This window comes from Cydia splendana, chromosome 19 (assembly GCF_910591565.1).
Source record: "Cydia splendana chromosome 19, ilCydSple1.2, whole genome shotgun sequence".
Classification (NCBI taxonomy): domain Eukaryota; kingdom Metazoa; phylum Arthropoda; class Insecta; order Lepidoptera; family Tortricidae; genus Cydia; species Cydia splendana.
Genome location: NC_085978.1, coordinates 1,601,128 through 1,617,363, shown reverse-complemented (window position 1 = coordinate 1,617,363; position 16,236 = coordinate 1,601,128). Strand labels below are relative to the sequence as shown.

General features: G+C 41.9%; 1 protein-coding gene across 3 annotated transcripts in view; it reads right to left on the bottom strand.

Moving 5' to 3' along the window:
* The window catches only part of LOC134799888 (arginine/serine-rich coiled-coil protein 2-like), a 43,173-nt gene that overhangs the window by 5,318 nt on the left and 21,619 nt on the right, over positions 1–16,236 (bottom strand). For all 3 annotated transcript variants that reach the window (XM_063772311.1, XM_063772312.1, XM_063772313.1), the window contains exons 9-11: positions 16,049–16,140; positions 14,248–14,378; positions 11,849–11,999 (exon numbers count right to left, since the gene is read on the bottom strand). In XM_063772311.1, the coding sequence (XP_063628381.1) occupies positions 11,849–11,999; positions 14,248–14,378; positions 16,049–16,140 (374 nt within the window). The remainder of the gene's footprint in view (positions 1–11,848; positions 12,000–14,247; positions 14,379–16,048; positions 16,141–16,236) is intronic.

The window sequence follows — 16,236 nt, the reverse complement described above, 5'->3', positions numbered from 1 at the left end:
TAATCAAAGAGGGTGGCAAAATAATTCGTTATAAGAAAACCAATAAACCGCGCTTACAAGTAGTTATTTGTAACTATGTTCTTACCGCGTTAGTGGACACGGGCGCGTTTCGGTCATTTATTACTCAGGACTTAGCGGAGAAACTCAAGGGTCATCGTAAGGTGTTTACGTCACGGTGCAATATTCAATGTACTACCGCTAGGCGACAAGTTTTTACGGCTACCGAAGTTATAACCGTATTGATTTCAATTGATAAGTTTACCTGGAAATTTGAATTTACAGTAGCACCGAGTTTAATTGCACCCGTTATATTAGGATGCGATTTTATTAACAAAACAAAACTAGTCCCATACCCGTTTTACGGTTACGTGATATTTGACTTTATGCCGCATTATAAGATTCCATTGTTAAAAAACGAAGAGAACCAAGATATAGTACAGTTTAATAGCATTCAAAGCGATGACGAAATTAGAGGAAAAATAGAAGATTTATTAGAAAAACACAAGGAAGTCGTAACGGAAAAATTAGGTAAAACTAACATCTTGAACTATGAGATTAAACTCACTGATAATGTTCCGGTTCGCTCACGATTCTACCCCCTGTCGCCGCCTAAAGCCGCCGAAATGGAGGCACATATTAAACAACTTCTTGATAAAGGTATTATTGAAAAATCGAGTTCACCATATGCGTCACCGGCATTTTTAGTCGACAAAGCCAGCGGCGGCAAACGACTTTGCTGCGATTATAGGGCGGTAAATAAAAAGATTATATACGACAGTTATCCAATGCCGTCGATCGAATCAGTTTTCCAGTATTTAGGCGGGGCTAGGTATTTTTCAATAATCGACCTTAACAGCTCATTTCATCAGATACCGTTAAGCGACGAATCTAAACCGGTTACAGCGTTTATATGCCCTTTTGGGTTATTTCAGTATAAATATGTTCCTTTCGGGCTCTGCGTAAGTCCACAGTCATTAAACAGGGTGGTCGATATGATATTCGGTGACATAAAGTACAAATATATAATACCATTTGTGGACGACATTTGTGTTTTTTCCAAAGACAAAGAATCGCACGTGCAACATCTAGACGAAGTGTTGAGTAGACTTGGTGAAGCAGGGTTAACGGTCAACCCAAAAAAATTAAAACTATGTAAAGAGTCGGTACAGTTTTTAGGGTATAATACGTATTTAGGGTATAAAACAACGTACTACGACGACGTAAACGACGTATTGTACAAGCGCAAGTGCGGACGTGTTTATATTCTATGAGAGTTATTAAATTAAATAAAAATAGTACTTGCGTTTAAATGTAATGTCGTCGCGATGTGGTGGCTGTGACGACCTAATTTATGATATTTCCTATATGGAATGTTCAATGGAAGCATGTAAAAGACTGTTTCATCTTAAGTGTTTGGCGTTGTCGACGGAGACGTTTGAAACGTTCACGGACGAGTACAAGAACCAGTGGTTGTGCCCAGGATGTGCCTGCTCGAGGCCGAAGCGCGACGATACACCGGTAAGAGGAAAAATCATGGACCAGACCTTCACTCCTACGAGTAATGTTAATACTATACGCGGCAATCGTCATCAGATGGATGTTTCTTTGAATGAAAATGATTCTAAAATATTAGATGCACTTAGTGGCTTCCGGACCGAGATTTTGATTCGGTTGGATAATCAAGTGGAAGCATTTAAACAGTTAGAGAATCTGTTTATTAAAAATCAATCGGAGTTGAAAGAATTACGCGAGCAAATGAAGGTAGCGCAAGAAAAAATAAGTAACGTTAGCGAACTAGAAGACCAAGTAAAACAATTGAAAAAAAGAAATGAACAACTGGAGGCTTGCATTAGTGGCATGGAAATTAAAGGAAAAAGTCAAACTTTATCTCCTAGTGCACAAACACCAATACAATCGTATGCAAAGGTGACCACACAGAATCTACCCGCGGTGTCAGAAAAATTGCGCCCAAACAACTCACCAGCGGCAGGTACCAAACTTCCCATTACGTCATCACAACAAAGTGGGGCCACTAAACAAGATAGTTCACGCGCGGATAAGAAGCAGCCAGCGGGCAACACTACTTTGGTAGATTTATCAAGTATAAATAATACCGAGAAAATTATGGAAAATATCGAAAGTAATGAAGGTGAATGGGAAGAAGCAAAGAGGAAAAAAAGGAGAAGTAGGTTCCCTAATAACGAAGTAAAAATAGGTGCCAAATCGAACGCGGGAGATATTCAAGGTGCAGAACGTAAAAAATATCTGCATGTATGGCGGTTAAAAAAGGAGTAACGGTAGAAAAACTAGAAACATACGTCAAAGAAATATGTGGAAATGATTGTGTAGTAAAGGTGGAGCAAATAAAACATAAAACGGAAAGAGACTATGCATCTTTCATAATAAGTGTTCCAGAAAGTTATTACGATCAATTGTGTGACCCGACTGTTTGGCCCACTGGCGTCGAGTTCAGCGAGTGGGTGTGGTTTCGAAAACCCAGAGACCCTAAATATATCCCAAAATAAAACATTTGAGGTATATTACCAAAACGTGCGAGGACTTCGAACAAAGTTGGAAATTTTTTATTTAGGATTGGCGTCCTCAAGTGCAGATTTGTTTGCAATTACAGAATCAGGATGCAATCAGTCTATTACCGATGCTGAAATAATACCGCGGGGCTATAACATTGTCAGATGTGACCGCACAGATGGACGAAAACAAGGCGGCGTGTTTCTCGTGGCCCCACCGCGCATCGGGCTAAGGAGCGTGCAGTTGCCGGGTGACGTCACCGTGAGCGATAAGGTGTTCGAACTCGTCTGTGCGAATGTGTACAAGCGGGATAAGTTGTTGTTTTTGTTCTTCTTCTTCTTCCGGCCTTATCCCACTTTTATTTGGGGTCGGCTCTCCTAATCAATTTTCTCCAGTTATATCTGTTCTGGGTCGTCGTTGGATCTATATTCTTATTCTCTAGGTCTTTCCTAACTACAGACATCCATGTAAGTCGGGGTCGTCCACTCTTTTTCGGTCCTTTCATGCACTCTAGCACCTTTCTAGTCATGTGGTCCTCCGGTCTTCTCATGACATGACCGTACCATCGGAGTCGTGTTTCCGTTAGCTTGTCCTGTATGGGTCTTATTTTGAACGAGCCTCTTATGTAACGGTTCGGCACTTTGTCCATGAGTGTCACTCCTGCAGACCACCTAAGCATTCGCATTTCAGCGACGTGAAGTTGGTCGGATTGTTGCTTCTTGAGAGGCCAGCATTCTGCGCCATATAACATTGCTGGTCTGACAGCGGTTTTGTACACTTTTCCCTTTACGCGGATGGGCATCCTCGGGTCACAGAGTACTCCTGTAAGCTCCCTCCACTTTTGCCAGCCCGTACTTTTACGATGCGCTACGTCGTTGTCTATGTAGCCGTCCTTGGTTATTACACTGCCTAGGTACTTAAAGTTTTGCACAGTTTTAAGCGCAGTATTTTGCAGGTGTAGGGTGTGTTGGGCTTGTCCATTGGCAAAATTGCAGTGCATATATTCAGTTTTCTCTCTGCTTATTCTCAATCCCGCTTTTTCTAGGGCTGACCTCCAGCTTTCCAGCGTTCTTTGGAGTATTCTTGGCTCTTCATCTATGAGGACAATATCATCTGCGTATAGAAGGTTCCAAGGTGTTGGTTTCTGGATATTAGACGTGAGGTAGTCCATAACGAGGTTAAATAAAAGCGGGCTGAGAGCTGACCCTTGGTGAACTCCAACATTTACGTGAAACTCATCACCCATTCCCGCTGAACATCTTACTTTTGTGGTGGCGTTCCTGTACATGTCAACTATCATGCGTATGTAACATTCGGGGACCCTCTGGTACCGCAACGCCTGCCAAATCAGAGGTCTCGGGATTCGGTCGAACGCTTTTTCCAGGTCTATAAAGACCATGTGTAAGTCTTTCTTGTTGTCCCTGTAGGCTTCCATTAAAATACGGATGGTGTGGATTGCGTCGGTTGTTGATTTCCCGGTGACAAAGCCGCACTGATTTTCTGTCACTGATGTTAGTTCGCGAAGTCTTTGGTCCAGAACTCGTTCCCAAATCTTAAAACTGTGTGATAGCAGTTTGATGGCACGGTAGTTCCCACACAACCTTATATCGCCTTTATTTTTATAAAATGGCACTAGGAAGCTCTTCCTCCATGCCTCAGGAATGCCATCCAATGGAAATTTGTTAAAAAGACTTGTCAAAAAGTACACTCCGGTGTCACCCAATTTCTTCCACAGTTCGGCTGGTAGGTTGTCCGGGCCAACGGCTTTGTTGTTTGCCATTTTACTAACAGCTGCCTTGACTTCGTCAGATGTAATGATTGGCCACGGTCCTTTGACTGTTGGTAGCTGAGCAATTGGTTCGCATGGGTATGTCTCATTCAGCAAGTTTGAGTAATACTCTTTCCACCTCTTGTTTATCTCCTTATCAGAAATAAAGTGAGCGGCCCTTCATAAAAAATATAAAGTTGAAAAATCCTCTGAAACTTATAACGCGTTTGCAAAGTGTAGGGCACGGGTAAAATATTTGATTAAAATGGCTTACGTACAATATCAGGAACGGGTCCAAGCTCATCTGAAGGAGGACCCAAGGGCTTTTTGGAACTATGTAAAGTCTAAGACCACGCATGGTAGCACTCAGAAGATTTTTAAGGACGGAATGGCTCTCCACGAGAACGAGTGTGCTAAAGAATTTGCAGAGTTCTTTCAATCTGTGTATAGCACCGTTCCGGCGGAGCTGGACGTGAACGCAGCCGTCGCGGAGGCAGAATGCGTGTCAAGCTCCTTGCGAATACACTTTGAAATGCTGCATTTGGCTGATGTGATGAGAGCTCTGAAGAACCTTAAACCAAAGCGCTCGGCCGGACCTGATGGCATCCCGGCTTTTTTATTTAGAGACTGCCGGTTTGTGTTAAGTCAACCGCTTCTACATATTTATAACACTTGTTTGCGCGATGAAGTGTTCCCAGAGTTATGGAAAACAACTCGTGTAGTCCCGGTTCCTAAAGGGGGAGGTGGCACGGGGGTTGATGGATATAGGCCGGTTGCAGTGTTGTCCACGCCCGCAAAAGCTTTTGAGTCAGCGCTACAAAATATGATTTATAAACAGATACAGAGCCAGCTTTCGGACGCGCAACACGGGTTTCGGCCGGGTTGTAGTACAACTACTAACTTGCTCAGCTACGTGTCCCAGATTATGCCAGTGGTGGACAGTGGGGGCCAGGTTGACGCCGCCTATTTTGATTTAAAAAAAGCGTTCGACGTCGTCGATAATGACATCCTGCTAAGAAAGTTGGCTGGCGTCGGCTTGACTCCTCACTTATTGAAATTCTTTGCGAGTTACATGACTGACAGGCGGCAGTATGTGGAGTACGCCGGACACAGGTCGGATCCTTATGTTGTGAGGTCTGGAGTAAGTCAAGGAAGCAACCTTGGTCCTTTAGAATTTATTATAATGGTAAATGACTTGCCCCAGATTATCAGACATGCAGGATGCTTACTGTTTGCGGATGATTTAAAGTTATTTTTACCCATAAATAGTGCTGCAGATTGCGTCAAATTCCAGAGCGATATAGACAGGGTCGTTTTATGGAGTGAAAGTAACAAGTTATATTTTAACTCATCCAAGTGCGTGACTATTACTTTTTCTCGTGCGCACACCCCTATCTATCACGACTACTATATCCAAGCCGAAAATTTAAAAAAAGTGACAGAGGTTAAAGATTTAGGTTTAAAATTTACATCTGATTTGAGATTTCGGGATCATATTAAAAATATTTGTAAAAAAGCTTACAGGATGCTTGGTTTTGTACTGCGTCGGTCTCACAGCTTTACGAACATTGGAGCAGTTGCGGCTTTATATAATGCTCTCGTCCGCAGCAATCTCGAATGTAATGCAGTAATCTGGGCTCCGCATGAGGCGAAATACCAGTTAATGATCGAACGTATACAAAATAAATTTATTCGTTTTCTGTATTTACGACAATATGGAGTATATCCTTTTTACCCTCTTATGTATCCCACGTTGTTTGTCCTGGGCATGGTGGGATACAACGAGTTGCAGGTGCGCAGAGAGCTGTGTCTGGCGACATACTTGTTCCGATTGCTGCGGGGGAAAGCCTACAACAGTGTTGTGTTGAGCTGTGTGAGCCTGTACGTGCCCGACAGGTACGTGTGGCGGCGGCTCCGGCCGCGGCTGCTGGCCGAGCGGCGCGGGCGCACCAACCTGCTCGGGAAGGCGCCGCTGACGCGCGCGGTGCGGACCCTTAACCTAGTCGCCGAGAACATTGATTTGTTTTGGTGTTCTCTGACTGAATTCACTAAGTCCACATTGTTCATATTATGTTATATGCGACATAACATCAATTAGAGATATACATATGTTAGATAGATATATAATTATATATGTTAATAGTTGCACTATTGTCTTAGGTTTAGCACCTGTAAAGATAGTTGTAAGTGTGGAAATAAATAAATAAAAAAAAAAAAAAAAAAAATATTAGTTATTCCGGTTTAGCCGTCGACCCCGATAAAATAAGTGTCGTTGTTAACTACCCGGAACCGAAAAACTTAAAACAGCTGAAAACGTTCTTGGGGATGACTAGTTTCTACGCTAAATTCATTCCTCGATATTCGGAACTTGCCGAACCGTTAAATTTGTTAAAAAAAAAAGATGCCAAGTACGTCTGGGGGCCTAAACAGGTTGAGGCATTCTCACGCTTAAAACAGCAATTGGTTTCACCTAACGTTTTAAGGTTTCCTGACTTCTCTAAAAAATTTATTCTACAAAGTGATGCTTCTGGAACAGCTCTTGGAGCTGTGCTTCAACAGGAAGTGGACGGGGCCCTGGCGCCGGTGTGTTACGCGAGCCGTACGCTGTCGAGCGCCGAACGCCGCCAAACGGTCTACGAACAAGAGTGTGCCGCCGCCGTATTCGGGGTCACTAAATTTAAACAATATTTAGAGGTCGCGCCGTTTGAAATCCAAACCGACAATGCTGCGTTATCTTGGCTTTTTGAACACCCTAAACAGATTGGGAAGTTAGGGAGATGGATACTTCTACTGTCTAGATTTAAATTCGATATTAAACATATTAAGGGCAGTTGTAATAGCGTAGCCGATTGTTTGAGCCGTATGTACGAAGGAACGGAAGAAGGCAATTGTTCCGCGCTTCAGGAATATCCCGTTACTAATGATTCTCTTATAAGACACCAGGTAAACGACAAATTTTGCAATGATTTAATTATTCAAATTAACGGCGGGACTAGAGTTCCAAAATATAAAATTAAAAACGAGTTGTTGTGCCGGCAATTAAGGAAAACAAACAAATGGCGAATAGTATTACCTATTAATTTAAAAAAAAAATTTTTAAACTATTATCATGATCAAGATATAGCTGGTCATCTAGGGATTACAAAAACCTTAAATAGAATATCCAGTATTTTTTGGTGGAAGAACTTATATACGGATATTAAAGAGTACGTAAGGTCGTGTTTGCTTTGTCAAACGTCAAAACCATTAAATAAGAAACCGGTTGGTTTGATGTCATCAACTGTACCTACCGAAACTTGGGAAAGGGTTTACATAGATTACAAAGGACCATTTCCGATATCAAAAAACGGAAACAAATATATTTTGGTTATCTTGGACGGTTACTCAAAGTGGGTTCAGTTGATTGCAGTACGGGCGGCGACCGCCGCTAACACCGTACGCGCGCTGTCGAGGCTCGTGTGGGCGAACTACGGACCGCCGCGAACTATCGTATCTGATAACGCAACACATTTCACAGCCGACGTATTCAAACAAATGTGCCATGTTTGGGGAATTAATGATGTTAAAATATCTCCGTATTACCCACAGGCAAATGCAGTGGAACGCGTGAATCGAAATTTGAGTATAATGTTAAATATTTATTGTAGGAAAACGAAATCTATATGGGACGAATCGCTACCTAATTTCCAGCTTGCTCTCAACACCGCAGTCCATGAAATTTCAAATTGTACGCCATCGTCTATTTTTCTCGGGCGAGAAATTAGAAGTCCTTTAGAAAATAAGTGGGAATTAGATAAAATAATTTCTGAAGGTAACTCGACTCATAACCGCGAACAAAGTATAGTGGCTCAAAATTTAAACACCGCACATGAGAGACAAGAGCATTATTATAATAATCGTCGGAGAGCTAATATTTTTAACGTAGGGCAACAAGTACTCGCGAAATGTTTTCCGCTTACAAACGCCGATCGAGGAGTATGCGCCGCCTTTTGTCCGCGGTGGTCAGGGCCATATACAATTAAAAACATTACAAATGGTCAAGCCACGATAACTAAGCCGAATTCAAATAATGTTGTAAAAAGAGTAAATATATCTCAATTGAAGCCATACTGTTTGAGATTAAGTGGGGGGGGATGTGACAATGTGCAGTTTCCAACTACCCTCCCCTTCCCAAAATCATAACTCACGGCGATCATTCGGGAACGCTCGGCAGAATGCGATCTGCCTCCGAGCTAGACACACATCGCGCGTGTGCGTCCCGGACTCTTCAAAAAGAACTCGAAAGGGTGAAGTTCTGCACCCTCAGTGTCGCGTGTGCCTTCCGAAACCAAAGGCCCCCGAAACGCGAGTGAACGGAGTGAACAGTGCACTGTAATCTGGACTATTTAAAGACCTAGCTGTGAGTACCATCCCTTTGCCTTTCTCTCACCCCTACACATTGTCACAACAATGTGGCTATATGTATATACGTTGGATTGCCTTACAGACAGTAATGATCATACTTTCTGTAGATACCTAAAAACCCACTGTCAATCCACCTTGGCGCAGTCCGTATCATGTTTGTCGGTACTAGTATAAAACCAATGCGATTGCCCATATGTTTTTTAAAGAGCAATTTTTACTAATTTTCGAACTGTCCATAGTACTCAGGTGTGGGATTGGGACTGAGTTATTTCCCGCCTCTTATCCAGAGAACTTGATTTCAAAATATAAAACAATTAAGAACCATCTACAGGGCTTTAACTTTTTACCTGCATGGCAAATTTCACCAGTTTACATGGCAGTTGTTTAGCTGAAAAGGTGACAAAGAGACAGACAGAATTACTTTCACTATTATAATACCTATTAGTACAGTTGTAATGTGATTTATAGACATAAAGCTGATTATTTTTGACTTTGGTATTGTTACTATTTGTCTTGGCACCGACTTCAAACATATCAGTTAGTAACGCATATACTTAAAAACGGATTATATTTTATTTTATCCTTTTTGAAGTCGGTTTTCTTTTTTTTGTAAAAGTTTTTATTTTTCGATTTTTAATTGTAAGGCATTGTTAACAGCTTATGAGTGACGCGTGACGCGTGAATGAAAAGAATAATGATGCGTATCACTAAATTCGTAATCATTCCTGTCACTACAGTGCAAACACAAAATCCATCCTCCGCCCCGCCACTGAGCCAATCCCTCAACCCCCAGATCACTCAACCTCACAGCACATCAACCCCTGATCACGGAACCCCTCGACCCTGAAGCCTGAACTACCAACCCTTCAACCGCAATTTCCCGACTTCTCAGTAGCCTTACCACAAGTCTAACACTGACATATTCGCTACCGTGTGCGTAACTTACTTTCTATGCGTCTCGCTCGTACTGGCATCCTATTAGTGCGAGCGAGATGTATAGAAAGTAAGTTACGAAGACGTTAGCGAATATGTAGTGTCAAACTCGGTAAGGCTACAGTTGTACTTCATCAAATGGGTTATTAACGGGAGGAAATGTTTGAGTTACTATAAAAAACAACGATGTCGTCATACTCGTACCTTTAAAAATTGAGGAGTTCCCTCATTTCCTTATGAATTCCGTCACCAGATTATAACGAACAATATTATGGGAACACCTTGGAGGTAACTTCGTTCAAACAAAAAAATAATTACTCAAATCGGACCACGGGTTCCGGAGTAATCTACACTTATAAAATCATCATCATTTATCAACAATTATCATCATCACGTCCACTCCATCAAATTAGTGGTTTTCAAGAGGAAATAAATGCTTGATTTGCTTAAGACAATACCCAAATCACCATACATGTGCCTTTAAAAATTGAGGAGTTCCCTCAATTCTTCACGGATCCCATCATCAGAACAGCACTAGATTAATGTGGTACGCTCTTGGAGGCAGTTCCCTTCAAACAAAAAAAGAATTGCTCAAATCGGACCACGGGTCTCGGAATAATCACTGAACGTCGTACATTTTAAGAAATCGTCATGATTATCATCAAAACAATCATCATCATCAGGTCCACTTCTTCAAATTGGTGGTTTTCGAGAGAAAATGCTCGAATTGCTTAAGAAAACACCCAAATCACCATACATGTGCATTTAAAAATTGAGGAGTTCCATCAATTCCTCATGGATCCCATCATCAGAACAGCACCAGATTAATGTGGGACCACCTTGGAAGTACCTTCTTTCGAACAAAAAAAGAATTACTCAAATCGGCCCACGGGTCTCGGAGTAATCGATGCACATACATAAAAAAAAAAAAAACAACCACAACCGAATACAGAACCTATATACCTTCTATGAAATTGAAGTCGGTTAAAAATAAGTCACGGCAAATATGTAGCAATTATGAATCAAATACGAATAATACGATCATTTATATTCTTCTGCTTTCATAAGTAAACGTTATTGATTTTTAAAAGTGTTTTTCAATTAAAAGACATGTCAAGATCGCTTACCTTCTTTCTAATGCTAAAAAAAACGAACTATAGTAAACGGTGTTTAGAATCCAGACAGGCCGACTACTCGTCGCAAATCGGAAGCGTGCTCGACGTGACGTGCTGACGTCCCCGGCATTAATCATAGCCAACGTCATAGCACTTGGCGGAGCGCCCGCACGCAAATAGTTACGATTCTTTTAAAATAGCTCAATAAATTCAATGTGTATTATATTGTTTACAACACATATTCTAAACTCCGTATTAATATTATAAATGCGGAACCCATTCCGTTACCGTCTGATCGAATTCGACGTATATAGACATTTGTACTAAAATTGGACAAAGACTTACATATGTTTTTAGAGAACTATACTACTATGGTGCTAAAATCTATACAATGTCAGGTGTGGCTCACTCCGCGATTTCGTCGCTTTGCAACAGGTAGCTACAAGTACATCCGTTCCACAGCAATTTTGATGGCAGGCCATAAGCCGCGCGTGGCGCTGTCGCCACCTAGCGGCCATATCTGTCCTGATCGTAACAGACGCGTTTTGTTAGAGAGTGAGGCTTCTGTACCTATAGGTAGTACTATTATTTATTCTGTGACAATGTTTCGATTTTGAAAGAATCTAGTAAATCAAGCTTTTTTATATATTAATTTATCATTACCTATAGCCTCGTCCTGCCCAATGTGATTTAAAAAGGACATATTCCATTTTATAGCAAGCTTTGAATGAAAAGCCTGGATAGGTTATCACTTTCAGCTTTCCGATGCGTACGCGTCTTCATACTAACATTACTAACGAGGTAACGAGCAGATGTGATTCCACCATAAAGGAAGATAAAGGAAGCGAAATGACCCCCACGCAAGGTGTCCGGCCACTCCGGCCGCTTCCTTAGCCCTGAATCCGCGGTTTTCGTGCCCGGGCATATATTGGGGTTGGCAACTGTCTGGTTTATATAGACTTAACCTATCTCTCGTTTTGTTCTTTGAGATTACGATTAAACTGACACTATTCGCAGGATTAACAGGTAAAACTATGCTGGCGCCATCTATAAAATAACTTCGCCGGGCCAACCCCATTTCCAACTACGAAGTACTCACCGGGGTCTCTGATGCCCATGAGCCGCATGAACTTGGAGGCCTGCTTGCCGTCCTGGTCGGCCGCGAAGCGGGTACCGGTCCAGGGCGCCGCCTTCTCAGCTTCAGACTTTTCTTCCTTCTTGTGTGCCCAAAGCAGTTTACGTTTCGCCACCTGAAGAGAGAGATACTTAGTGATCGAAGTTCTAATGAATGACTTCATTCATTCATTCATAAGTGAATGACTTTGGTCCTTGCAAGTTATGGGCTCCAGAGCCCAACCACCACTTACGGCCTGGCCATATCGCGCGACTGGCTTCGGCTAAGGCGAAAACCATAGGTACAAACGAAAGGTCCGATAGCTGTGCCTCGCTCCTATCTATGGTTGTCGCCTTAGCCGAAGCCAGTCGCGCAATGTCAGTAGGTTAGCACTGGAGTGGCGCGAGAGTATCTCAACCGCGAGATCGACTACTCGTCCTTTTCTAACTAGATTTAGGGCTTGTGCACAAATCACGCGAGGTTCGAGAGGGGGGGTGGGGGTCACGTAAAAATCACGACAGATCACGTTGGGGGAGGGGGGTATAAGGAAACCTCACGTGTATTTTTCTACAGTGCACGAAACTAAGAAAAAACACCTACCACATGAGTAGATACTTTTTCTCGGTTTCGTTGAACATAAATCTTCACTCCGCACTTGAAAATAGCAAGTCTATTTTACGAAATTTTGGAGCGCGTGGCCTTACCGGTCGGATAGAAAAAAATCAAAAAAATACACGTGGTTATGTGGGGGTGGGGGGGTAGCCAAAAATCTCACCAAATATCACCACGGGGGAGGGAGGTCAAAAAGTAGCCGAAAACACCTCGCGTGATTTGTGCACAACCCCTAATTAGAGAGGGACGTGCAGTCTATCTCGCGGGCAAGATAGCAAGAAGCGCTGGTGGCCTAGCGGTAAGAGCGTGCGACTTTCAATCCGGAGGTGGAGAGTTCAAACCCCGGCTCGTACCAATGAGTTTTTCGGGACTTATGCACGAAATATCATTTGGTATTTACCAGTCGCCTGTCGATGAAGGAAAACATCGTGAGGAAACCGGACTAATCCCAATAAGGTCTAGTTTACGGGTTGGAAGGTCAGGCCCCAATTTCACCACGGTGACAGGTGCGACAAATTGTAAAATCACTGTTGCTGACGTCACAGGCATCCATGGGCTACGGTTACCACTTACCATCGGGCGGGCCGTATTCCTGTTTGCCACCATCATTGTATTATTTAAAAAAACTTTATTATATCGGAAAAAAACAGATATTTCTTTTGCGAAGTTTCTGACAATTGTCAAGATTTAGAAGAATTGTAGGTAACTCTTGACAGGTAATGAGTTAGAGTCTGGCTAGCCAAAAATTGTTGACAGATATTTCGTTCCTGTATCACCAATTGTCTATGATTTAAAAAAAACTAAAAGTCAGTTGTCAATTTATGTAATTCATTCAAATTGTTTGCGGTTTATAAGGGGTTTATTTTAAATAATATTAATAATGTCTATACTGAGTGAGGTTCGCAAACTATTATTTAAGCTCGTGAATAATTACGACAATGTACGAAGTCGACGTGTAGCGTTGTATAACGAAAAACTGCAATGTTTACAACTCCTAAACAAATGTAAACAAATTAGGAGGTTGGTGCTCTATAAATATTTTGATACTTAGCATTTAGCATATTTGGCGTAGTACTTATGTATTTTTTTTGGTGATGGATTAATATTACGGTATTATCGAGCTAGGTCTTATTTACACTAAATTTCATTTTTCGCCTTTTTACAATGGTAGGTATATGGTGAGAAAGTGTTAACATATGTGTTTATTGTTGACTGTACTTTACATAGTGGTAGAAATTACGTGAGCTGACTTTGAGTGCACGTCAACGTATATTTAACTTATATCCTTATGTACCTTACGTGTGCACAGAAAATCAAAAATATTTTCTAGTATCAAAACTATAATTCCTACTACACAAAATGTGACCAGCCCAAGATTTTTTGAATTTCCCGCCAAACATTTGTGTAATATTTCAGTAGCCAGACTCTATATGTCGGAATTTCGTGACAATTGTAGTGTTTCTTGTGACAATTGTCATAAACTTAGCAAGAGAAATATCTGTTTTTTTCCGATATAATAAAGTTTTTTTTTAATAAAACAATGATGGTGGCAAACAGGAATACGGCCCGCCCGATGGTAAGCGGTAACCGTAGCTCATGGATGCCTGTGACGTCAGCAACAGTGATGTTTTACAATTGTCGCACCTGTCACCGTGGTGAAATTGGAGCCAGGTGGCAGTCGCTTTTGTAAAAACTAGGTCAATTCTTGGGATTAGTTGCGGCGGTAAAATGGCGGGACAACGCGAGGAAGCGGGTAGAAGTGTTGATGTTACCTGATCAAGGATTTTGTTCGCCTGCGGGTTGTAGTAGGAGGGCAGCGGCGCGGGCTGGCCGGGCTCGTGCGCGGCCGCGCGCAGCTGCTGCGCGGTCGCCATGGACCCGTCCGGGGTCTTGATCTGCAGACCTGACGGAAGTAACTAATATTTTATTTGTGAAACACAGGTTATAATACAGATGACGGTGAGTTCATATTAGTACTCTGTGATCTTCCATACTGCCCTCCTAAGCCAAACAGCGCTATCTCAATAACAAATGATTTTGAAAATGGAACTATCTGCTATAAAACTAAAGTATAAGTTACCAATGAATTTTCTCTTGAGAAAGCGCTATTCGGCTTAGTAGGGCAGCATATGTACAAATATTTATTTAGTCTTATAGCTAACTTATTATCTAGATAGCTTAGAACGGGCGATCACATTATTTTTATTGTTATAGAGTCATATAATAATGAGAACCTATAACGAAGAACGGCAACTAGATCAGAGTCTGAAAATATCCAATACTGATACAAAAAGTATATCACAAAAATGGATTACTTTTAAAGTGAAACACAAAGTAACATATAAAACAATTATACAACATATCGTCGGGGTTAGTGCAATACCGCGTAACTAACAAAGTCGATAGAGTTCTAAATATATCAGTTTCACAGTGAATGACATAAATACAATAACAAACAAAACAGTAACATAATAACTACGCAATATCATACATTTTTAGGGTTCCGTACCCAAAGGGTAAAACGGGACCCTATTACTAAGACTCCGCTGTCCGTCCGTCCGTCTGTCACCAGGCTGTATCTCACGAACCGTGATAGCTAGTAATGTACGATTAGACGAACAGGCAATTCAACTACCTACGTTTTTCACTTCAAATTTATTAACCAACCAGCCTGCATAGGACCCGTGCTTGGAGTGTTTTTAAGGTATTTTATGAGGCATCGTGCAGTTTCTTGTCAGTATAGTGCAGAGTATAAGGCGGTCCCGCGGACCGGCCTGTACACAGAGCGACTATGTAGTGAACAGGACGGGACGAAGTCCTGTTACGCTCCGGGTACAGGACGCTCCGCACAACTACCTTGTTCGGCAGCTCTTCTGTTCTTGATTACTCCAATATATGATCAAGAGATTATAGTGGGGTTTCTTCATTTTCACAGTAATTATCTGACCGGTGGCGATCACACATGAGAAGTTTTCAATTAAAAAAAAATACTCGATAGCAATGTGAATAGTTAGCGATCAATGATAAATATATGCTTCTCTTTTATACGTATAGGATCTACATTGCACGTTTATTGTGCAAAAAATAATGGCTAATATTTTTTTCGTCAATCGACGAAACCTTACAATTTTTTTGATAATGGACGAGTATAACTAATAGGTAAGTCCACAAAATGAGTTGCCTCACGAGAATATAGCCACGCGACCCTGTTTTTAGGGTTCCGTACCCAAAGGGTAAAAACGGGACCCTATTACTAAGACCCCGCTGTCGGTCCGTCCGTCCGTCTGTCACCAGGCTGTATCTCATGAACCGTGATAGCTAGGCAGTTGAAATTTTCACAGATGATGTATTTCTGTTGCCGCTATAACAACAAATACTAAAAAGTACGGAACCCTCGGTGGGCGAGTCCGACTCGCACTTGTCCGGTTTTTTGAAGACTTGCCTTGCCTGAAGCACTTGCTCCCACGCACACACGTGCCACAATGCCTCAAGCGCGGCACGTGTTTTCAGGCCGACCTGTATGTCTGAGGCGGCTCGTTCTGTGTGGGCCTATTGCTTGTGGGTCAAACTTACCCATTTTTTCCATAACCTCCAGTTTCCTGTTGACCTTGAATGAAGAAGGCTTGTAGTCGCCGTCGCCGCGACGCTCGCTGTATCCGGAGCTCCTGTATAACGAAGAATTTTTATTTTTATTATGTTTAAAATGCCCCTTCTCCCCTTCGATACTGGACAAGATTAATTAATAATAATAATAAAATATT